This window comes from Perca flavescens, chromosome 18, assembly GCF_004354835.1.
Source record: "Perca flavescens isolate YP-PL-M2 chromosome 18, PFLA_1.0, whole genome shotgun sequence".
Classification (NCBI taxonomy): Eukaryota; Metazoa; Chordata; class Actinopteri; order Perciformes; family Percidae; genus Perca; species Perca flavescens.
The window spans coordinates 339,122-364,103 of NC_041348.1; the positions used below are offsets into that span (position 1 = coordinate 339,122).

At 42.5% G+C, this 24,982-nt stretch overlaps 2 protein-coding genes across 4 annotated transcripts in view; one reads left to right on the forward strand and one right to left on the reverse strand.

Moving 5' to 3' along the window:
• Positions 1 to 1,207, reverse strand: part of mdn1 (midasin AAA ATPase 1) — a 77,509-nt gene extending 76,302 nt beyond the window's left edge. For both annotated transcript variants that reach the window (XM_028604754.1, XM_028604753.1), the window contains exons 1-2: positions 669 to 1,207; positions 275 to 501 (exon numbers count right to left, since the gene is read on the reverse strand). In XM_028604754.1, coding sequence (XP_028460555.1) covers positions 275 to 501; positions 669 to 764 — 323 coding nt within the window. In that variant the 5' untranslated portion in view covers positions 765 to 1,207. The remainder of the gene's footprint in view (positions 1 to 274; positions 502 to 668) is intronic.
• casp8ap2 (caspase 8 associated protein 2) lies at positions 388 to 23,906 on the forward strand. Of its 2 annotated transcripts, none has more exons than XM_028604757.1 (10): positions 388 to 536; positions 2,519 to 2,591; positions 2,929 to 3,003; positions 3,140 to 3,240; positions 8,210 to 8,284; positions 8,684 to 8,799; positions 11,859 to 14,191; positions 15,947 to 18,698; positions 22,778 to 22,877; positions 22,961 to 23,906. In XM_028604757.1, the coding sequence occupies exons 2-10, from the start codon at positions 2,534 to 2,536 to the stop codon at positions 23,021 to 23,023; spliced, it is 5,673 nt and encodes a 1,890-aa protein (XP_028460558.1). In that variant the 5' UTR covers positions 388 to 536; positions 2,519 to 2,533; the 3' UTR covers positions 23,024 to 23,906. The 2 variants fall into 2 exon arrangements, with proteins under 2 accessions (XP_028460558.1, XP_028460557.1); XM_028604756.1 differs by lacking the exon at positions 388 to 536 and adding an exon at positions 971 to 1,354.
• The last annotated feature ends 1,076 nt before the right edge of the window (positions 23,907 to 24,982 follow it).

The following is a 24,982-nucleotide window of genomic DNA, read 5'->3' on the forward strand; positions in this document are numbered from 1 at the left end:
TACTAAATAATGGTGATATTAACTGAATCGACCTGAAGGGTCCTGTGCAAAAAAATCGTTGTAATACCTTTGTTATTTCAAATGATATTGTGCCAACAGGATGCAAATACATCAGTTCACTTTGTTTACTAGAAGGCAACAAGATACAAGGAGAAGAGAAGAAGAGGTGGTGGAGGGTGCCAACGCCTCATTTTTGCCAAAAGGCACCCAACTGAGTAAATGCAGCCATGTGTCCTGGTGCAGCCTCTCTAGGGGCTTATGTGAGTGCACTTACGCCTGAGCATCAGGACTGATGCCGAGGAGCTTGCTGAGGGCCACACACAGGCGCTCGTGGAGGTCATGGCTGATCCTGCCTCCAGCTCTGACCCTCTCTGCGTTGCGCTCCAACAGGTCCAGGACCAGCGGCCGCAGGTGGCGAGCAATCAGCAGTGTGTAATCCTTCTCCAACAGCAGCTGAGCCACACACTCCAGAATACACTGCCTGTCCTGCTGGCTCCATATCTGAGGACGACACATCATCATGGGACGTTTAAGTGGTGAGTGCTTGACAGCAAAGCCACACATTAATCAATATGTCTTCACAATATGTACATCCTTGGGTTTACCATGCAGCCCACTAGTTTCAGTAGAGCGATCAGAGCGTCCAGTGAGCGGTGCACGTGTCTCACCTGTTTGGCCAGATAGCGGCTCAGCTCGCTGTGACTAGTGTCAACATGTCTGGAGATGGTGGCCAGAGCCGACAGGCTCAGCTCTAAGTGTTCCATCTTCTCCCCCCTCCCTCCCTCTCTCTCCCCTCGGGACGGTTAGGGTCAGGGCTTCGCTCCGCACACCGAACCAGCTCGCGCGCTCTATCAACAGCTATTTCCAGTTTTAAAGCTAACTGGGAGCTTCATCACGCGCTTCTCTGTACCACAACACGCACGTTCCCGTCACTGCTGTTAAAATCCTGTCCACATGTGAGCGAAGCACAAGTCCTTCCGGGTCGGAGGTTGGACTATTGGGCGTCGCACTGTGATGACGCGTCGGACAGCGTCGCGAGCACAGTGCAAGTGCAACTCTCTCCGCGAGTGGAACAGCTGTCGCTCGAGCCTGATGTGCTGCTATTTCCCGCTTTGGTTCCAGCGGGAAGCCCTGGGCACAACCCCGCTGCTCTCCGGTAGTCCTACACGGGTCCACGTAGGGGGGCCACATAGGGGGTCCACTGCTCTTTAACAAGCTTTCTGCGACAACACAGCCACGAAGAAGAAGAGTGACAGACCGCGGGAAAATGATGTCGTTACTTCCTGTGCAATGAAGTCTTGGCGCGACAGTCCAGTTGTAAACAACAGGAGGACAGCCGACAACACGCAGACCCGTAAGTCAACCAGCTCCTAGTCCTAGCTAGCTTCATTTACTGGGATAGCTTTTTAGGAACGTGTAGCCGGTGCACATTAGCGTCCCTCCTGACCCTCTGAGCACTTTCTCCGGCCGGCCGCTGCTACCTTCAGTCCTAGAGAAGGCATAACTTATATAACGTAACGTTACACACCATTACACTGGTAGCAAGATAGTTAATGATGTAATATGTTAGATTAACCACAATACAATACTCAGTGATGTAAAGTTCTATATTTTTGTATCACTTGATTGAAATGGAAATGTCAAGAGTCAACGGTCAACGGTTTAAGAGTTTGGAACAGGACGGTCGCAGCTCTAGTAATGTTAATGTTAGCCTGAGCTCAGTGTCACATATCAGACTAATGTTATAAATAAAGCAATACTTAGGCAGAACAGTTAACATTCAGAAGAAACTCTTCAGTAACATGAACAAGTAACGTTACCTCTCCCTTATTCTGCCTGACTCTGCTGTTCTTTGCTGCCGTCTATTGTTTGACAGTAAAGAACAAAGAGCCCTAACGTTAGCTAGACTAGAGCACTATGGGAATCAGGCTAACAGCCACCGTTTGTCTTTAGTACACTGATGATTTAGTACAGTAAATGATCTGAAGGAGTGGGAGAAATGGATCAATTCTCTATCGCAGTGTAACGTTAAATCCTTGCATATTGCATTATGGAAATAAATGGTGACACAGTAGGCCATAGTAAATGCTGTGGGGAATACCATTGAGGCATTGTTTATTGATAGAGCAACCAAACAGAAATGTCTATTTTTGACAAGTCCAGCAATGTGAATGCCTAATCAAGGTACTAATTGATGTCAAATGTGTATAACATCCAATATTGCTATAAAGCAGTTCTGCTCATTGATTTTCAACACTGCCTACATTTACCCAACACAAGCAGAGATGATAAAGTGACCTACCATTCAGGGTATGAACTGGATGTCCCATTAGTGGATATATAGTCATATGGCGAGCAGACTGACCTTACTGTTACTGTATGTAACACTTCAGGATTGCTATATAAGCTCTAGAATCCGTTATTGGATTGATGAAATGTGTCCATCAGCCAGGTGTTTGAGGTTCATCTATTTGTAGACTGGTAATAACTATTGATCATCCTTTGGCATTGTGATCAGGAACTCTGTAAGAAAATGAGCCACAGAGATACTAGAAGAATGGAGAACATTGACACCAACAATGCTTCTGGTCGTAAGTTAAAACATTATATTTACACACATACACCACACACAGACACTTACATTTAGATTGATTTAGTGGTTTTTGTGTTTTATGAAGAATTCTGGTTTGTAATAATTTTAGCATATAAAATATAATACTGTGGATGTCTCTACCACTACAGTTTCACTCCAATTCTCACTCAGCAATTCCATTCCTGCAATTTTCTTTTCTTAATTCTACGGGCAAGTGAATGCACTAAATTGTATCTTTAAAAAAAAATCCCCAAACAGTAGGTACATTGTAGAATTAACATTGTGTTTAAAAAAAGGGTTGATTACTGATGACAAACATTGATTAATATCCACAGTCTTTGTACCTGATGTCAGTGAAGATTCTGTTGATATCTATGAAGGCCTGGATATCGGTTTTAGCAGCGATGCAGGTAAAAGTCCTTTTTTTGAATAATTTATTTAAAAAGATTTTTTTTTTCTCGTGCTAGGAAAATAGTCCAGCAAAGCAACATTGAGACTTTCTAATTCTAATAAAAAAGCGATTTGTCTTATTTTGGTTCATTACAGAGAAGTCATCTCCAAAGGCTTCCCAGCTTAAGGACTCCATGGATCTTTATGAAGAACTTGTCACAGAGGAACAGCAGAGCAGAGAGTCATCATACTTAGAGGTGAGTTTCCATGCACCCTTTCTCTCTGTTGAGAGATATATATACAGTGGGGGAAATAAGTATTTGACCCCTTGCTGATTTTGCAGGTTTGCCCACTTACAAAGAATGCAAAAATCTACAATTTTAATCATATGTACATTCTAACAGTGAAAGACAGAATCCCAAAGAAAATTCCAGAAAATCACATCATATGAATTTATTAAAATTGATAACCATCTGATGAGGAAAAACAAGTATTTGACCCCCTGGACAAACAGCAAGTATTCTGGCTCCTACAAGCCAGTTAGTCTTTCTTTAAGACACAGCCCCAATCCGAACCAATTATCTACATCAAATACACCTGCCTCACCTCGTTACCTGTATAAAAGACACCTGTCAACACCCAAACAACCAGCATCCAACATCCCCACCATGGGCAAGACCAAAGAGCTTTCTAAGGACATCAGGGACAAGATTGTTGATCTGCACAAGGCTGGGATGGGCTACAAGAGAATCGGGAAAGCAACTTGAGAGAAAAGATCAACTGTCAGTGCAGTTATCAGGAAATGGAAGAAGCACCACACCACCGCCAACCTCCCTCGGTCTGGGCCTCCACACAAGATCTTGCCTCGTGGGGTGTCCCTGATCATGCGAACGGTGAGGAATCATCCCAAAACCACAAGGGGGAACTGATGAATCAACTGAAGGCAGCTGGGACCACAGTTACAAAAAGATACGGTTGGTAACACTACGCCGTCATGGATTGAAATCCTGCAGCGCACGCAAGGTCCCCCTGCTCAAGAAGAAACATGTACAGGCCCGCATGAAAAGGCCTGGAAGAAGGTGATGTGGTCAGATGAGACCAAAATAGAACTTTTTGGCCTCAACTCAACTCGTCGTGTTAGGAGGGCAAAGAACACCGAGTACAACCCAAAGAACACCATCCCCACCGTCAAGCATGGTGGTGGCAACATCATGCTTTGGGGGTGCTTTTCAGCCAGGGGACGGGACAACTCCATCGTATTGAGGGAGGATGGACGGGGCCATGTATCTGGAATTCTGGACCGACATCTCCTTCCCTCAGTGAGAGAGCTGAAGATGGGTCGAGGATGGGTGTTTCAGCACGATAACGACCCTAAGCATACCGCCAAAGCAACAAAAGAGTGGCTGAAGAAGAAGCACATCAAGGTTCTGGAGTGGCCTAGCCAGTCTCCAGACCTGAACCGATTGAAAATCTTTGGAGGGAGCTTAAAATTGAGTTGCCAGGTGAGAACCTGAATGATTTGGAGCTGTCTGCAGGGAGGTGGGCCAACATCCCTGCCGAAATGTGCACAAACCTTGTCACCAACTATAAAAACCGTTTGACATCTGTGCTGGCCAATAATGGCTTTTGTACAAAATATTAACATGCTGTTTGTCCAGGGGGTCAAATACTTGTTTTTCCTCATCAGATGGTTATCAATTTTAATAAATTCATATGATGTGATTTTCTGGAATTTTCTTTGGGATTCTGTCTTTCACTGTTAGAATGTACATATGATTAAAATTGTAGATTTTTGCATTCTTTGTAAGTGGGCAAACCTGCAAAATCAGCAAGGGGTCAAATACTTATTTCCCCCACTGTATATATATATATATATATATATATATATATATATATATATATATATATATACACAGACAGACAGACAGACAGACAGACAGACAAAAGTTTGGATACACCTTTATTTTCATGACTATTTACATTGTAGATTCTCACTGAAAGCATCACAACTATGAATGAACACATATGGAATTATGTACTTAACAAAAAAGTGTGAAATAACAGAAAACATGTCTTATATTTTAGATTCCTCAAAGTAGCCACCCTTTGCTCTGATTACTGCTTTGCACACTCTTGGCATTCTCTTGATAAGCTTCAAGAGGTAGTCACCTGAAATGGTTTTCCAACAGTCTTGAAGGAGTTCCCAGAGATGTTTAGCACTTGTTGGCCCTTTTGCCTTCACTCTGCGGTCCAGCTCACCCCAAACCATCTCGATTGGGTTCAGGTCCGGTGACTGTGGAGGCCAGGTCATCTGGCGCAGCACTCCATCACTCTCCTTCTTGGTCAAATATAGGGTTGGGTATCGTTTTTTTTTTTTTTTTTTTCGATTCCGGTGCTAAATCGATACTTTTAAAACGGTGCGGTGCCGGTGCCTGAACCGGTACTTTTTAATAAAGTTAAAAAAAAAGAAGAAGAAAAAAAATAAGTGTAGTAAACAACAGTCAGTGACTTGTTTATTGCTAAGGCCATGGTCAAAATTAAAGATTTAATAATAATGTAATAACAATAACAATAACTTATTTCACCAGTAAATTGCTGTTGAACCCCAGATGGGAAAAGGGTATTTTACAATTACTGTGAATGCACCACAAGGCTACCTGTTTTAAGTGAATCTGTGTTGTTTAATTCCGACAATGGCAGCTGCAAGTGAACGCACCGTCTGTGTTGTTTAATTCCGACAACGGCAGCTGCGAGTGAACGCACCGTCTGTGTAGTTTAATTCCGACCATATAAACATACTGTCTATCAAATGAATTGCGACAACGGCAGCTGCTGCGCTGCAGAGCAGACTGTTCCATCCCGCTGTTGAAGTCCTCCACAGTGAAATACAGTCACACTTTACACTGTTTAACGTTAGCTGTCAGCATTTTAACCGTGATTTATCCAGCTGCTAGCTAAAGGTAGGCTAACGTTACATGCTGTCAGGTGTAGTGTAAAGTCAGGCACCGAAATGAGGCACCGAAACTTTCGTTCTTATTTGGTCTCGTTACTACCGTTTAGGTCGGCACCGGTTCCCTATTGGCACAGAGTTTCGGTACCCAACCCTAGTCAAATAGCACTTACACAGCCTGGAGGTGTGTTTGGGGTAAACTAAACGCAAACCGGATGGGATGGCATGTCGCTGCAGGATGCTGTGGTAGCCATGCTGGTTCAGTATGCCTTCAATTTTGAATAAATCCCCAACAGTGTCACCAGCAAAGCACCCCCCCACCATCACACCTCCTCCTCCATGCTTCACGGTGGGAACCAGGCATGTAGAATCCATCAGTTCACCTTTTCTGCGTCGCACAAAGACACGGCGGTTGGAACCAAAGATCTCAAATTTGGACTCCTCAGACCAAAGCACAGATTTCCACTGGTCTAATATCATTCCTTGTGTTTCTTGGCCCAAACTAATCTCTTCTGCTTGTTGCCTCTCCTTAGCAGTGGTTTCCTAGCAGCAACTTGACCATGAAGGCCTGATTTACGCAGTCTCCTCTTAACAGTTGTTCTCTAATCTGAGCTGCTGTTAACTTGCGATTTCTGAGGCTGGTGACTCAGATGAACTTATCCTCAGCAGCAGAGGTGACTCTTGGTCTTCCTTTCCTGGGGCGGTCCTCATGTGAGCCAGTTTCGTTGTAGCACTTGATGGTTTTTGCGACTGCACTTGGGGACACATTCAAAGTTTTCGCAATTTTCCGGACTGACTGACCTTCATTTGTGGATGTAATGATGGCCACTCGTTTCTCTTTACTTAGCTGATTGGTTCTTGACATAATATGAATTCTAACAGTTGTCCAATAGGGCTGTCAGCTGTGTATCAACCTGACTTCTGCACCACACAACTGATGGTCCCAACCCCATTAATAAGGAAAGAAATTCCACTAATTAACCCACACATGTGAAGTGAAAACCATTTCAGGTGACTACCTCATGAAGCTCATTGAGAGAACACCAAGGGTTTGCAGCGCTATCAAAAAAGCAAAGAGTGGCTACTTTAAAGAATCTAAAATATAAGACATGTTTTCAGTTATTTCACACTTTTTTGTTAAGTACATAATTCCATATGTGTTCATTCATAGTTTTGATGCCTTCAGTGAGAATCTACAATGTAAATAGTCATGAAAATAAAAACGCATTGAATGAGAAGGTGGAATTAAAATAGCCCCCCCCCCAAGGCTTGAGGTAAACCTGTGTTTACTGTCGTTGTGCAGAGATCAACACACCCGTCTGTTGCTGGACTCTGCAGCTTTGTTCCCAGTGCACCGCTGTGCACAGCCAGGGTATCAATAGGCAAACATGGGTATGGGGTTGTGAAAGGACCCTATTGCAGATGTGCAGGGTTTCCCTCAAGAACTAGTTTAGCAGAAGTGGGAAGTAGCCCACACTGACATACGTCTTCTCATTCATCAGTTCAGTTAGTAGACCATGTTCTGAATAATAGCCATACTTACATAGCCATATGGCATATCCTGTGTGAAATAGTGCCTCTGTTTTATTTTATAAAATTGTATTACAGTTTTAGGATGTGAGGTTTTATTTATTTCAGGCAAGGTGACCTATCTGCCATAAACCACTTTGTGAATAATTCATGATGATGGCAACTTGGTAGGTATTTTCTCCAAATCTCTCAGCTCTAGGTCAGCTCAAATAATCGCGATCAGGAGATGATGTCATACTTCCAGTAATGTTTGATTGGCTGACACAGCGCCTCACTGGATGACGGCATTGTGTTGAGCCCACTGATCCCTGCTGAGTCAACGCATTAGCAGCTGAATTTTACAAATGCAGACCTTGTGTTGCAGAGTCTGGCTGTATTGTTCTCTTCCATAGTGATGTGTGAGGAATTGCAGTGACCAACAGTCTGATGTGAATAGTCGAGTACAGGGTTAACCTTTGTTTGTTATTCGGCGTCGTACCCAGCATTTGTGTGTTAAAGGAGTGTAACAGTTGCATGCTGTGATGGAGGCTCTGCAGAGGGAATTACTGTAATTGTTGGATCTTTGTAAATTATAGAGTGTGGTCTAGGCCTACTCTATCTGTAAAGTGTCTCGAGAGAACTCGTGTTATGATTTGATACTATAAATAAAAATTGAATTGAATTGCAGAGATCCCCATGCTCTGAGATGCTGCTGTCAGCTGACCAAAACACTCTCTCACAAGCCTTTTCTTTTTGTTTGTTTGCAGTTGAAATCCAGATTCCAGGCAGCTCAAATCCAAATTAAAGAGTTGCGCAGGAGAGTGGAACAGATGGAGATCCAGGTTTGTTATATTTATTTATAGCTGTTTGTTGTGCATTATAGCTAAATTATGGCTAAGCTAATTTTTTTATTTATTTTACTAATATTCAATTTTAGTAGTGACCAACTGTCAATCCCATATTGGTTTTAAATACATTTTGTGGAGAATTATTATCGTCAGCTGTAGAGAGATTCTTGTTGGCAGAAATGTTGACCAGCCACAAGTCTCCAAACTGTTTTGTCGGGTCAAAACATATCTATATCTAATGCTAAAAAAGGAAAATGAGTAGAAAGCAGGTCTCAAAGGAGTGCGCCTTTCTTTCCAGGGAGAAGAGGGATCTTCCTCAGTTGCAGTAAAAATTGTCAAAACCCAGCGCTAAAGATTCAACAGTACTAACAGGTTTTTCCCTCTCTCTCACAGAATACAGGGTTGAGCACGGAGAACTACCATCTCAAAAAGAACATCTCTGCACTATTACAAACAGCTCGACAGGAGGTGACTCGAAAAGATGCTGAGATTCAGAGGTTGATCCAACAGTAAGTGCTTTTTTTGATGAACTAGTGACTCAACGACCGGAGGGATTTTTGCAGTTCCTAGTAGATAACGTTCCGAGAACTTTTTTTTTTTTTTCTTGTGTTCCGACTGGATCTTCTGTGTTTCTCTGTTAAGTACTCCAGCCTAGTCTTTAAACTGCGCCGTTCCAACTCTGTTATGAGGATCCCGGCAAGGCACAACGGGAACATACCGATGGCCTCTTCCATGCTGGTTTGTTGTTGTATGTGGCGCTAAAGTCAAGTGATGACGCTATAAAGACCGTTGCTGCTCCCTTACCCCTCCTAGAAGTTCCTATGGCCACTTGGCCAGTGCGAATGCAAATGGAACAAATGGTTTTGGGGGAGAGTAGTTAGTAGAACTGTTTAAAAGTGGACTTTTCCTACTCTCTTTAATATTTTATATTCCGGACAAAACAACAGCTCTGCTGAGGTGATTATCTCGTTAGATGCCGAAAAGGCATTTGATAGGATAGAATGGGCATATCTGTTTAGGACAATAGAGCAGTTCGGTTTTGGGGATCGATTGATTTCATGGATTTGCTTATTATATGCTGGCCCTCAAGCTTCAGTTTGTACTAATAATGCTAAATCTGAATATTTTACTTTATCACGTGGTACGCGCCAGGGATGTCCACTATCTCCATTACTTTTTGCCATAGCTATGGAACCCCTATCGATAATGCTTAGAACACTTCCGATATTTCAGGGTATAATCCGAAAAGAAATTGAATATAAATTAGCTTTATATGCTGACGACTTGTTACTGTTACCAATCCAACTGTGTCTATCCCTGGGATTATACATCTATTACATGACTTTGGGAAATTTTCTGGGTATAAACTGAATTTACAGAAGAGTGAATGTCTACCCATAAATCAATCTGGTCAAAAACTAAAACCGAATGATATACCTTTCCACCTGGTGAGTTCTAAATTCAAGTATCTTGGTGTTAATGTCACCCTTTCTTATTCTGCCTTAAAGGCAGCAAATTCTGCTCCTTTGGTCATAAAGTCCACTTTTTTAAGATGGGCAACTCTCCCACTATCACCACTAGGTAGGATAAACGCTGTTAAAATGAACATTCTGCCAAAATTTCTTTACCTTTTTCAGGCTATTCCTCTGTTTCTACCCAAATCCTTCTTCAAGAATATTGACAAACTAGTCTCCTCTTTTATATGGGCAGGAAAAACTCCTAGAGTTTCCAAAAGTTTGCTTCAAAAAAGTCGGCTAAGTGGAGAGCTTTCCTTGCCTAATTTTATGTATTATTACTGGGCAGCAAATATTCAGAAATTTGTGTTTTGGGTACAGACCCCCTCTTTACCATGGTGCCAATTAGAAGCTAGGTCTTGTACTTTAACATCTCTCCCTGCTATGGTATTCTCTTCTCTCCCTGTGTCCCTTTCATATTGTTCAAAAAACCCAATAGTATGCTCTTCTCTCAAAATACTTTTTCAATTTCGGCGTCATTTTAAATTTATTTCGGCATCAACCATGGCTCCGATTCGAAATAATCATCTCTTTCTTCCTCCTGTTTCAGATTCTGTGTATTCCTTTTGGGAAAAGAAAGGTCTGAAATGCTTTGAAGATCTTTTCATTAACGATGTGTTTGCAAGTTTTTCTGAATTATCTTCATCATTTAATCTACTTCCCTCTCACCTATTTCGTTATTTTCAAATTAGGCACTGTGCCTCCTCTCTGTTCTCTGGGTTTCCCTCTTTGCCTACAAAGTCTACATGGGAAGAGGCTTTTAAAATGAATCCTCCTATGGGGGGGACTATCTCAAAGATATACACAATTATCTCGTCAAAGGATAATGCTCATAATATCAAAACTGTTAAGGCTTGGGAGGAGGAACTTTACTTAGAGTTTGAGGATGGCTACTGGAGCAGAGTATTAGACAGTGTACGTACCACCACTTTGTGTGCTAGACTTAGCTTTATACAATTTAAAGCTATTCATAGAGCTCATCTCTCAAAGTCAAAACTTTCTAAAATATATCCCAATGTTTCAGATTTGTGTGATAAATGTAAACTTTCACCATGTAAACTTAGCCACATGTTTGCACTGTGTCCCAAGTTACAGAACTTTTGGAACTCTTTCTTTCAAATAGTGTCTGATGTCCTAGGGGTCAAATTGGCAGTTTGCCCTTTGATTGCAATCTTTGGTTTTCCATCTCAGTGTCAGCCTTTGAGCCCTAGACAGGCTGATTATTTTTTTTTTTGTGCTAATACCATCTCAATTTTGCATGTATCCTTGCTTGTATGTAGATACACTTTATTGTACCGGTATGCAAATATGTAATTGTTTGTATGTATATTTTTTTTTTCTTCTTTTGGATCTTCAGACATACAGTTTATCAGATTGGAGTTTCCTTGTTGGGGCTGGGTAGGGTTGATTATGGTGGTGGGGTGGTTTAAAGTGTAAAATGCAGTTTGCAACAATAAAAATTCTATGATTAAAAAAAAAAAAGACTTTTCCTATAACTACGTTGCTGTAACTACTTGGTTGGAAAGAGGCTATGATAACCTGTAGGTTAATGTAATGTATGAAATACTGTAGGGCTGTCCTCGACTAAAGAAATTCGTAGTCCACTAACACTTATACAATTTTGTCGACTAATCGATTAGTTGATTTAATTGACAGAGCTGTGCGCTTTGAGAGGTGGTTAAGACTAGAAAAGCACAATATAAATGTAGTTAATTAACCATCTGTAAAACTGAGTTTCTCCGCAATTAATCCTGCAAAAGCACCACTTTAAATCTTGTGTTTACCATAAATGTGCTCATACGTTTCTTGGAAATGAGTAATTAAGCATGAATAAGCATAAAAAATGACTAAGAAATCTTAGTCGACTAAGACCAAAACGAGCAATTAGCCGACTAATCGACTAAGAGGTGGCAGCCCTACTATAATGGGAACAACTTACACAGGTAGCTTGTTATTTTTATCATTGCCTAACCACTGTCTGTGACAAAAAACTTCTACTGCTGATTGCATATATGTTAAATGATTAATCACATGGTAAACTTTGTTTTCCCCAGGTCACACAAAGGTTCCCACCATCTCCAGTCTCACATTAATAATCGTCGGGATCCAAGTTCCTTGAGATGGACCTCGGCAGGCAGCTCCATGAGTAGGCCACCTCCTCCACCTCCCCCCAGTCTTCCGCTGCCTCCTCCACCATCCAGCCCTCCTCCACCTCGACCGGCTTCACCTCCCAGGGAGGATGCCCCTCCCAGGGATCCTCCTCCAGCCTCCAAGAGAGAAAGCAATAGTTCCACCTCTCAGTCCAGTGCATCCAGCAGGAAATCCAGCAGCAGTTCATCAACCCGACACAGTGAGCCGGGCAAACACAAGTCCACGCACAGAGAGGAAAAATGTGAACCTACAGATAGGAGACATAGAAGTGGTTCAGATCCCGACAGGTCTCACAAAGCAGACAAGGACACAGGACGAAGACATGACTCCAGATCATGTAAAAGCAGGAACTACCTAAATGTTGAGGGGCGCCACAGATCAGACGAGTCGAGAACCCCTCCGCCAGAGATTCCACATGCTGCCGTTTCCTCTGATGATAAGAAAGGGAGAAGTCGAGAGCGGAGACAGGATGCAGCCAAAATGTCCACACCAGACTCTGAACACAGTGCAGCTCACAGCTCTAAACAGCGCCACAGCCAAGATCATAGAAAAATCCAGACTAGTGACAAACATGTCGGGAGGAAAAAGGGCCGCAAAGATTCCTCTTCACATCACCGCGCTGAGCGCTGCAGTGAGTCCTCCAACGAGAGGGGAGGGAATAGACTGTCGAAGGATTATCAAAGGAAGGAGGGTAGACGACGTGAAGAGGAAGTCAGCAGAAAGCATAAGAGGAGCACTCCGTCAGAGACCAGTAGAGAACGTGAGAAAGCTAGAGCAAAAGGGTCAGACCAAGGTAGAGTGGATGCCAGTAGTAAGGAAAAACTAAAAAAGACACATGAGGCCTCAAAAAGATCATCCCAAGAACCAAATATCACCGAGAAGAGCTCTGTGGAGGACAGTAGTCCAAACAGGAAATTGTGTTTCATGGAAACATTGAATCTAACCCTTTCACCAATTAAGAAGCAAGTGTTGCCTGCCAATACCACCCAGCCTGAGCTCCCACCAGTGGACAAGGTAGTAGAAAATGGGGCAGATGATGAGAGTTCACAACCTAACGTTGAGGACATGTGTGTGATTGATGAACTAAACAGCAGTGAATTAGAACCAGGGTTGGAAGATGTTGCAGATATCCCCCAAAAGCCAAGTTCTGAAACAACACACAAGAGGTGTGATGATGAGAAAGATGTCCAGGAGAAAGACAAAAAGCAGAGTAAAACTCCTGCCGCTGACGAGCATCGTGAAGATCGTTCAGTCCAATCTACCTCATCTCACAGCCAACACCCAGGTGCTGCAGAGGATCCGATGGCTGTGCATCTCACAGCAACATCAGCAGAGATTAGTTCTCTAAAAGCAAGAAATCATGAAGACAAAACCCAGCAGGCCTTAGACAGCCAGGTAGATGATTGTGGATCTATGGAGGCTACAGATAGTGACAGTGACAAGTCCCGACGCATTTATGAACCACACAAAGGCAATTCTTCACAAAAAGTAAATCCTGGAAATGATATTGATCAATCTGTTGCTATTACAGACCCCGTTATGCTTGATTCAAGTGTAGAACTGAAGTGTAAAAATCCTAAACCTGCAGTACAGAAAAGCCTCCCTGTGGATTCAGAAGATGCAGCTGCTTTGCCCTTAGGAGAAAATCCTGTAGCTGAAGATGTTACTGACAAGGCCAACCTCAAAAGTCAGCAAATGTCTGCCACTATTCTGCCTCAAGACTGTCAGCAAGGACTCCTGGTTACCAATTCCATTCACATGAAAGATGCTGGTCGTACGCAAGATGGTCCTAAAGATACAGATGCTGTATCTAGTACAATAAGCCTGGAATCCCTTCCACAAGAAGGGCTGAGTCTAGCTGAGGCTATTTACGTTTTAACACAGACAAATGAAGACACCAGTGACAGCAGTAACATCTGCACTGAGCCTAATTCCTCCACTGGCTGCATCGCCGTGTCCAAAGTCAGCAGTACCACTGAGGAGACGGCACTGCCAGAGAAGTACAGGGACCTGACTTTCACACCAAAGAAGAGCTTCACCCCTCGAAAGAGTCCTGGCGTTGAGCCTTCCAGTTCTGTGCCTTTACTCCATGATGAGGACTCCATGATGCGCACGCTGAGCAATCTGAAGAGAATCCCTGATGCCATAAGCCCTCTGAGGAGCCCCATACGGATAACCAAGAGGAGTCTTCTCCATGTTCACGGCAAGCCAGGTCATGTCAAGAGTCTTCAAAAAGGTAACGTTGGCCTGATTAAAAAAAACGGTCATGTCAAATTAAATCTTACGCACACATAGATCCAGAAGACGACTGTGGTTGCTTGTTTTAGGCATCATTATTTCTTAGAAACACACTCTGTGTTTTTGTGGTGCTCATATTTATTTTTAAGATGGTTATCCTCTCAAATAGAGGTCTTAACTCTGCTTACTACTACATTTGTATAAAGCTTTTGGTGGCTCCAGAGTTAAATGTCCACGTGATGTCACTTAAGGCCGTTTTATGGAGGCTCCACGGAGCGCTCTCGCCATAGCCTATGTAAGTGGCCTGATGTCTATACGTGTGTGTGTGTGTGTGTGTGTGTGTGTGTGTGTGTGTGTGTGTGTGTGTGTGTGTGTGTGTGTGTGTGTGTGTGTGTGTGTGTGTGTGTGTGTGTGTGTGTGTGTGTGTGTGTGTGTGCGATAGAGTGAGGGAGAAGTGAGAGAGTGACGGCGATTAGCTTTGGAGCGAGTAGTGACTCTAGAGTCCTAGTGAGAGAACCAAAGTGTCTCCCCTGTTCTTTCTGACCACGGTGGGAGATCTGGAGCAGAGGAAGTTCACCCTCTCCTTGATGATTGTCATGATGATTATGGAAGAGAACCAGGAAATGAGCTGGGGAAATGCAACGCTACCAAGCCACGGCCGAGGAGGGGAGGGAGAGGGGTCTGCAGGGCTATAAAATGGCCTTTAGTCAGTGTTGGATTGGGCTGAAGACTACACGTTTGAAAATGAAATAAATCAGGAGGTATGAATTTTGAATAAAAGGTTACAGCCAAAATTTGGATTGTTCAGCATCGGCAGGGAGGGAGATTAGCTAGTATGGGCTGTTGTGGCTCAGCTAAGAAAGGGCACCCTAAATTTTAGCTGCAGGATTGCGGCTATGGTTCAGTGTTAAATGGAATGTGAAGAACAGTTCCAAACACCCATATCTGTCCTGAGATGACCTTACACCCAACAGCCTGAGTAGAGTAGAGTGCTTTGTGCCCCTGAACGATCCCAACAGCTACAGATGCCTAAACGCTGTTGCTATACGACTGAGCGAGCTCTTCTATGATGTAACTGGCCTCAGTATATCCAAATGCCTCAAACCAATAAATGCAAATAACATCAGGTACTGTCATCAAAGTAATGGCTTCTCACATGGCAGTAACCGTTAATCATGTTAAGAGTGCAGCACCTCATAGATATGAAATGCAGATCCTTTACAAGATAGGGACCTGATAATTAGTCCTATAACAATTATTGCATAATTGTCTAATTGCCAATTATTTTACATAATCACTGTTCCTTTTTTAACCGCAATTAATTGCTACCATTAGCTAAGGTCTTAAGGCGTATGACTGGTAATTGTTGATTTTGTTTAGATATGAGAAATTGTAATTATATAAGTGATTATTGTCAGACTATATATTTTTATTATTTCAATTGTTAGTTGTTGGCAGTTGACCCTATACATGTTCATAGCAACAAAATGATGATGGGGGGTACAGTTAGAAAACTGTTTTATGATAATAAAGAGGCCTGTGTTGTTATATTCTCTGGGTCACATGACAGTGATATTAAACCAGAAGGTGGATCCTGGGATTCATTCAAAACTTGAATTTGTTGTAAAAAACTAATACATGAATAAATATTTTTAAATTCGACTGAAAGAGACAATTAGACAATGAGATGTTTGAATCATAATTATGAGATGCTAAATGTCTAACCCTGCTTTGCTTTCATCCTCCTGTGCAGAGTTCTCCACCACAGCTGTTGATGCCAACACAAAGAAGTTGGATGTAAACAAAGAAAACAAATATCCGGGTTCTCCTGCAAACCATGACGCACAAACCGTGGTGGATGAGGTATCCGACCTGCCTTCAAGTCTCTCTGATGCTGAACTGGAGGAAGGGGAAATTTTCAGTGAAAGTGATGAGGCGGCTGCAGATTCTCCTCTTCCTGCAAACAAGAAGGCCAAGTTAGCACAACCAGTCAGACATAAACCAAGTCCTAAGTCTGTGCTAAAGAGGAAATCTAAAGAAAGGTGTGTTGCATCAAAAGACACTCCTGAAACAGCAGGTGTATCGACACGAAGTCCAAAGAGTCGTTTTAAAACCGTTTGTCCCGCAGCAACCAAAGCTTCCTTTTCCACCGTAGAGGAAGTAATGGAGACCTTCAAGGTGGTTCGTAACGAGATCCGAAAAAAGTACATGAAGCTTCATAAAACCTTTCCCAAGAAGAGCTTCTATGGTGTCATGGACAATTTCCAGGAGTCGTTCTTCGAATTTGTGGACGGTGCTCATTTTGGTGAAATATGCAGTCAGTCAAGGGAGCTGAAATCCACGCTGAAGAAATTGATTGCGTCTGTGTTTGGCAAAGTATCAAATAATGGTATTGTGAAACGCATTTTTGAACAGCAAGCAGTCAATCTGAAGCAAAGGTTGTGGGACTTTGTAGATGTCCAAGTTGACTACTTGTTCAAGGACATTTACACGGCACTAAAGAGCCTTTGCAAATCAGCAAGAGCTCAGGCTGAGGATGACGGGCCCCGTGGAAATGAGAAAGTATCCCGACAGCCTCCTGCAAAGAGAACACACTGTCAACAACAGGATGCACAATCGCCTCCGACCAGCCTGAATCGAATCCAGCCATGCGCTGTGGCGCCTTACAAAACAGGCCTTGGAAGCAGAGGGAAAGATATTCGAATCACACATGTGGAGAAAGACAGGAGTGTTGATCCACATCCAACAAGTTGCCCAAATACACAAACTGTGGCCAACCACCTTCCTCCAAAAACTATTCCTTCAACTCCAGAGAAAAGTAACATATCTTCTTTGGTTGTCCCTCAAAATGTCTCTTTGCTTGAGAAAACTGACTTTGAGCTTCTCACAGAACAGCAGGCTTCCAGTTTAACGTTCAACCTGGTGAGAGACACTCAAATGGGAGAAATCTTCAAGTGCCTTCTGCAAGGATCCGACTTGTTAGAAAGCAGTGGCATCACTGGAGACAGCACAGCCTGGTCCCTCAGTACACCCAGGAAGGATGGAGAGAGGCTCCTCAGCATCACCACTCCCACTAAATGTAACTCTCCGTCCAAACTGCTCTCCCCGACAAAATTTGCTACTCCCTCAAAACTTATCGCAACATGGTCTAGCATTTCCCCTCGCAAGATATTGTCTCCACAAACCAAAGATCAGATCCCGCTGAATCCAGCTTTATTCGATGAAAGTTGCTTGTTAGAAGTGCCTTCAGCGAGTAGCACAATGCTGCAGTCCAGCTTGGCTTCACAGAGGTCATATTCCATTCTAGCTGAAGATCTGGCAGTCTCCCTCACCATTCCATCACCTCTCAAGTCCGACAGCCACCTCAGCTTCCTACAGCCGTCGGGCATGCGCCACATGTCCACGCCAGACAGCGTCATCAGCGCTCACATAAGTGAGGATGCTCTGCTGGAAGAGGAAGACGCTTCGGAGCAGGACATTCACCTGGCCCTCGACACAGACAACTCCAGCTGTGGCTCCAGCAGCAGCGAAGTACTCGCCACACCTTTCTTGTTCAAGCCTGACCTGCCCATGCATGCGCTTGTAATGGAGAAGTCCAATGATCATTTCATTGTGAAGATTCGCCAGGCGACCACAGGAGCAGATACCAGGCTCACTGCTGAGGAAAGCTCAGGTCAAATACTAACCGAAGAAAATGACGTTGACACTAAAGACAGTCGAGCAAAAGCTGTTTTGTCGGACAAATCGCGGAATGAGACTCCTTCAAATGCTGTACCATCAGAGAACCATATGTCTGGGACCGATGCAGACATCCATCTCACTCAGGATGAGAGCTTAACACTAACAAAAGAGCCATCCCAAGGAAAAAAATTTGCAACTCAGCAAAATACCTCAAAAGTTTATTTTCCTAAGGATTCACAGAAACTGTCAGAGTCTCTGAAAAGTCAGTCTAAAACTACTCCTTCAGACAACATTTTGCCCAACAGTGCTCAAAGCTCTGATCATTTCTTTGGACAGATCAGCCAGGCAACCAGCAGAGAAGATATCCCAGCCACTGCTGATGAGAAGGCAAGTGAAACACGCCACAGAGGAGAAGAGGGGATGACTCTTTTGTCTAAGCCTCAGAAAAGGATCAGTTGCCCCAAAACGGTGGTATCAGATAACCGTCCACATCAGCCTGCTGACAGCTCCGAAACTAATCACAGGAGCCAAGTGTCGGCGTCACATGATTCAGATGAAATTCAGGCGTCGGAGAGAAGTCTCGCCATTGCGGAGGACGACATAAGCAGCACACCAGAGAGAGAGCAAAGGGATTGTGACAAAGGTAGAAAACGGAAGAAGCACCAGAAATCAAAAGCCAAGCGGTTCAGAAAGGAGGATGAGGAGAGTAGAGAAGAGAACAATGAAGGTGAATCCAAATCCTCCCCAGCGTCTCTCTCCCCCAACAGTCTCTACGCCAAGAATGTGATCAGGAAGAAGGGCGAGGTGGTGCTGGCATGGACCAGGTCAGTACTTGGTTCTGTATTCTATTCCTTTCAGAGGTAGATATCGTACTGCAGTTATATGAGTTTATCTTTTTGTCCAAGTGCTTAACTTGGATTTCCAAGTCTTAAACAAGTTATGTCCTTTGACTAAACTTTTGGGATCCAGACTTCAAGAAGCTGTACAGAGTCACCGCACCCAGCTGTTGTTCTGTAACCAGCATTTTACCTTTCTGTTTCTTTCTGGATACGCGCTGATGTTCTGCACAAATGAAGTTTCTAACGGATAAATAAAAGGGGGGGAGGGGACTATACCTTCCAGCCAACTTCTACAGAAAGTTAATCACCCTTTTGCAGCAAAACGTAATAAAGATTCAGTTTTCTTCACTGTGACCTCCTATAGTTTATTCCAAATTAACACTTAAATGGTCGCAAATTCGAAATGTTTTGATAAATGTCCCTGCTTATTCAAAACAAATCTTTATTGGCACTCTTTGATTATTATCATTTGTGTAGGAGGAAGTGCATGAGGTGTATGCAGTTACATGTAAAGACTGGGGGTCTCATTTATAAAACTGTGCGTAGGAAGTGTACGTATGCCCCAAAGCCCAAAAAAAAGTCAGATTTATAAAACTGTGTGTACGCACACCTGTAAGCAATGTTCCCTTTATAAATCAGAGATTACCTGCAAGTGTGCATACGACCTCAAAACTAGCTCTCAGGTCTTCAAAACTCAACATCCCTTTCTCATTGAATAGCTGGTCTAAAGAATAAATACCTCTGTCACTCCCCTGCTTACAAGTAAAGGGTTTGTCACCAGACATTAAGTGTGTATTGTGCCATATTGGGGTGTTCAAATGCCACTTATTGGTGTAGCGTAGTTGCTCCTCCACCTGTTTAAAGTTGATCAATGTGTTGGTGATAATAGTGCCATAGGCTTGCATATGCTTTTTTGGACACACACCTGGGGTCTCATTTATAAAACTGTGCGCAGGATCCTTACTATAAGTGTACGTACGCCCTAATGTTCAAATGTCAAAACGCCAAAAATCATGGTGTCGTTTAGCTATGATAATGGGGTGCAGGATAACCTTGCGCCACTGGAAATCTCCCACCCTGTCCACTTTTAAGGAATGGATAGAAATACTAAGCTCAATGGCAAGCTATGAGCGGGTCACCTATAGAGTAGCTGGGAGGGACCATTCCTAGCTCAATTGTTTGATATGAAAGGATGACGCTACCTACCTCTGCATGATCTTTTATCTGGTTCAGGTACAGGATGTGTAGACTTCGTAGGGTGTTGTGTTTTCAGTTTGCTTTTTGTTTTTGTTGGAGGCCTGGCTTGAATTGTACGTTGTTGCTGGACAGCAAACTCCGTTTTATTTATTTATTTTTATTATTGTTTTTTCTGTTTGTGAAGAAAAAACATAAAAGGCAAATACTGAAAAAAGACACAATATTCATGTAACTGTAATAATGTAACAGTTATAGTTTTGTATTTGTCTGACTAAAACATCAATTAAAAAAAAAAAAAGTCAGATTTATAAAACCGTGTGTACACACACCTGTAAGCAATGTTCCCTTTAATAATCAGAGATTACCTACAAGCGTGGGTACGTGGATCAGCCTCTTATCCCGCCCTGTACACGCCCATTTTTATCCATAAATAGTCAATGTAAAGCACCTCATGAATGCTGATCAGTATATGAATGACACTGGCAGTTGTTACACCGAATCATGATGACTGGTGGAGAAAAAGCTAAAAACTTCTCAGTCGTTCAGGAATTGCTGCAAATTGAATTATAATGTCGGCCTGTTCTTGCACAGTGTATGGAACCCTGATCTATAGACTACATACAGTATATTAATAATATGTCCAAAACGGCAGGTAGGGCTGGGCGATATGGACCAAAAGTCATATCCCGATATATTTCGGCTGAATATCGATATACGATATATATCCCGATATTTTTTTCCGCAAAGTGAGAGCAAATGTTCAGTCAAAGCCAAAATCAAATATGACATGTCACAAGTAGTTTCATAGAGACAGTTGCAAAATCAAATAAATAATAAACCGGTTTCTTCACCTGGTTCATGATTAAATGCTCAGCTGTTCAAATAACAATAAAATGTAAACCTAAATACTGTATAACAGGAGTAGCCTACCTTTTTTGAAATCAAAGCTCCATATTTGTGATTCGTTCCAAAGGTCAATTAAGCTTTTGATATTAATATAATCTACTTTGTTCAAAATGTAATGCCTCATGCCTGTAAGCCTAGGTTTATAGTCCCATTCTTCCACTTGATACTGCTTCCACTTAAGTAAACTAAAAGATGAACTATCGACTACAAAACAAAGAAACTAATTAATGTGTTAATACAAAGAATATTTATTATGATCGGTTCACAGATCTGAGTCAAACGGAAACTTCACCCTTCTGAACTAAGAGTTTCTGCTTCAAGGTGAAGTTTAAAACAGACTGAAATGTCCAGGCTCATTCCTCCACTATTTATTTCTGTATGTATTTATGCGTTACATGTCATTTTAACGGGCACTGAGCTCCAGATCCTGCAGCTGCAGGCGGTCTCTGCTGCCCCGCTGTAGCTTCTCTCCGTCCGCCTGCCGCCCGGCAAACTTAGTGGAACTTTCCCCGATATCGACATACAGGTCGTCCTGGACTACGTGTAAGATCCTACCGATCACCACTCTGTCTTTGGCTGGTCCGATCCGGATCAGCGGGGACAGCGCAGCAGCGAGGCAAAGCTGTGTTTTCCGGGGAAGAGACGCTGCGGCCGGCCACGGAGCTCTCCGCCTCCCGCTGCCGCCGGAGCTCAGGTTGCTGGTCGAAGGCGGCATACATAATCATAAAACACATTGTCACCTGTTAAATGTTATTCATTGCTGTTTGTTCTTTTCATTTCCTCTATCGAACATAATTAAGCAGTACAAAAGTCCGGCATCTTTAGCGTTGATCTGAATGCTTCGGACCCCTGTTCCAAGATGGCGGCGGTTTTGACGTATGTTTAGAACCTCAAGGCGACATCTGTGTATATATCTATGGGAGCAAGGATCACATTTGAACTATATCGATATATGCGATATGGTCTAATTCCATATCTCATTTAAAAATATATCGATATATTTTTTATATCGATATATCGCCCAGCCCTAACGGCAGGCATTACGGCACTCGGGGACAGCTTCGATATATCAGACGTATATGATAAGATTTAACAGAACTATATATTATATCCAAACAAGCCTTAGTGATAAAGTTGAAGATTATATATAATATTTAAAAAAAAACACTTATCTGTTTGATATTTCCCTCTGGATACAGCCGGTTGCCCCCAGAGTGGCGAGGACCTGTATTTGGACCGGGATGGCACGGTTCTGGCGCGTTGCCCTCACTACTGGACCCAATTCAGTACATAGATCCAAGAGCTCAGCTTTAGGGAATCTAAATCGGCATATGAGCAAGTCATCGTCATGGTCCCTGAAGTCTCTTTCTCTCCTGATTCTTCCATTGGGGGTTAGTCCTCCTGCAGGGCCGTCATGCAGCATTACGCACGGGGCTCACCGCAGTATTTATATGTTTACAACAATTTGTGATTGTTAACACCTTGCCAACACAGCATCAACTAGTGCGAACAGCGCTGATTAAATATTAAGAACAAATTTTTATTTAAGATTTGAGTTGGAGGTGTTTATGGAACAGTTTTCACTCAGTCAAAGCGCAAATAACACTGCTGGATTTCATCTTCATGGTAAAGTGGATGATATGGAGTGAAGAAATGTGCGTGAGGCATCAATACTTGAAAATATTATGAGTAATAGTTATTCCCATTTACTCTCTGCAGTCTGACTTCAGTTCACCACCTCACCATCTGCGTCACCAATTCCTATTTTGTCTCCAAAATGTGCGTTCGCATGGGTCAGAGTTTGCGTGGAGGACCGCACATTCTCCTGTCAAGTTTGTTTTTTATAAATCACAACCTTTGCGTGGGAAGTGGCGTACGCACATTTTCAGCCACGAACACCTGGTGATGGTAGTCGTGTCAACCCAATGTCCCGCTCATCACCTGTGTTCTGCTTCTTCCAGAGATGAAGATCGAACTATTCTGATTGGCCTGAAGACAAAAGGGGCTTCACGGGAGACTTTCTCTTCCTTGTCAGAGAAACTTGATAAGCCGTCAGAGCAGGTGAGTTCATCTCTTCTCTTTTCTGTGGTTTTGAGGTACATGTACAGGCATATTTTAACTCTTAACTGATTTTCTTTGATCAGATTGCTGACAGATTCTACCAGCTGATGAAGCTTTTTAAGAAGCAGGAGAAGATGGACACTTGATCCCTCTGACTGTGTTATTGCAAATAGAGCATTTCCACACACATGCTGTGGCTGCAACACAGGTATGTCAGCTGCTGTTCATGTGACACGTTGCTGGAAGAAGTGACCGCAGGGTGGCCCCGTGGGTCACAGGATGGAACCCCACATAGGCATGCCTATCCAGATCCCTGAACGGAGCCCTGCATAGTCCAGCCAAGCGAAGCAAATATGAGTGGCTGTTTTAGCCCAGCTTGGTTACTCAACAAAACTAAATGCAGTCACTGCCAGGGAAGGTATTTTGTTCTGGATACTGAACTGGACCTGTTCATACTGTTCATGTGGAAAATAAGGATTAAAAAAAAAATTACTCTTTCACAGCACAATTGACAACATAAATAGAGTTAACATCGGTGTTTTTTTAGGAATCCCCACTGAGTCACTACGTCAGTGTCAGGTCTGGATCTGATGCCTGGTCCTCTTCTGTCCAGCATCTATTCATTCCTTCTCTCGTTGCCTTTGCAGAAATGATACGTTGCAAAGCTGGTAGGCTCAACAAGTCCTTAAGTTCATCTTGCGTCTTCCTAAAAGTAGTGGAGAGAAACAACAAAGCATGAGCCATCAGTAGACCATGGGCTCTGGGGCTGATAGGTTGGGCCATTTTAGTAGAATTCTGTATGAGATATGTTGGATCTTATTTTAATGTATGTAGGGGGGGAGAGGAGGAGGGGGGGGGTGTTAAAATGTTTACATACCCATTTTATGTACAGTCCATTTATCTCTGTGAACACAAACGAAACATTGTATCTGTGGTCCTAAATGGAATTGATTTATCAAACCTAAACGGAATGGAATGCAATATTGTGAATATTAATTCTTTACTGAAAATAAAGTTTTATTTATTTATTCCAGTGTCTGTTTTATAAGCATATTAACCCAACTTTGGAATTTGTGTCAAATAATTGTGATTAATTGGTCGACTAAAAAAAAAAAAAAAGGAATAACTCCCAACAAGCACAAACTGTATTTATGGATGTAATGTTCAGTATGAGTTTGTTTCCACTAATCGAGCAAGCAGAATAACATCCCACTGTGCAACTCTTCTACACAACATCTTCACTACTGAATGACATCAGGGACCATTTGCCAGTTTTTGGGAAATGGTGAAGAATAAAGATGTTAATGGGATTAGATAGAGCAGAGTAAGAACAGAAGAATATATAAATACATTTAGAAATGAATTACTAAAACAACTTGGAATACAATGTATGGTGAGATTGATACTTAAATCATATGATGAACACTGTCCTTTAAATCAATACAACAAAAAGCAAGAAAGATTATTATAACGAAATATGCAGTGTGGGTATTTATAGTTTTGGAAAAAGCATTTGACACAATTGATCATTATTAATGAATCAATAAACTAGAAAAGTATGGTATTTGACAGGTTGTACTCAATTGGATGAAAAGTGACATACGCACATGGAAAGATCAAAGTACTTAAATATCCCTTGTGGAGTCCATGGGGGGGCGATTTTGGGACTAAAATTATGTATTCTTTATATAAATGACATATGACACTAATATTTATAATACATAAAGGTTGTAACAGCAGAAATGAGTTAAAAATGTGGTTTGAAGTGCACCTGGTTAGCTCACCTGGTAGTGAGGGCGCCCATATATAGAGGTTTACTCCTCAACGCAGCAGCCGCGGGTTCAACTCTGACCTGCAGCACTTTGCTGCATGTCATTCCCTCCTCTCTCTCCCCTCATGTCTAAGCTGTCCTACACAAATAAAGGCCTAAAATGCCCAAAAAATAATGTGTTAGTGTTTCGACTTAAATAAATTATCTTTAAATTTAGACAAAGCCAAGGCATGTTTTGAATGAGAAAGCACTTTATATTCTGTGAAGTTCATTTTGTGATCCCGTATTTAAATGACTGTATAAATTATGGGGCAACATCTACAAAACCACCTTA

Coding starts and splice junctions, on each gene's coding strand:
- casp8ap2 (XM_028604757.1), top strand. CDS start 2,534: ATGAGCCACAGAGATACTAGAAGAATGGAGAACATTGACACCAACAAT. Junction 3,241..8,209: donor GAGAGTCATCATACTTAGAG/GTGAGTTTCCAT, acceptor GTTTGTTTGCAG/TTGAAATCCAGATTCCAGGC. Junction 14,192..15,946: donor TGTCAAGAGTCTTCAAAAAG/GTAACGTTGGCC, acceptor CCTCCTGTGCAG/AGTTCTCCACCACAGCTGTT.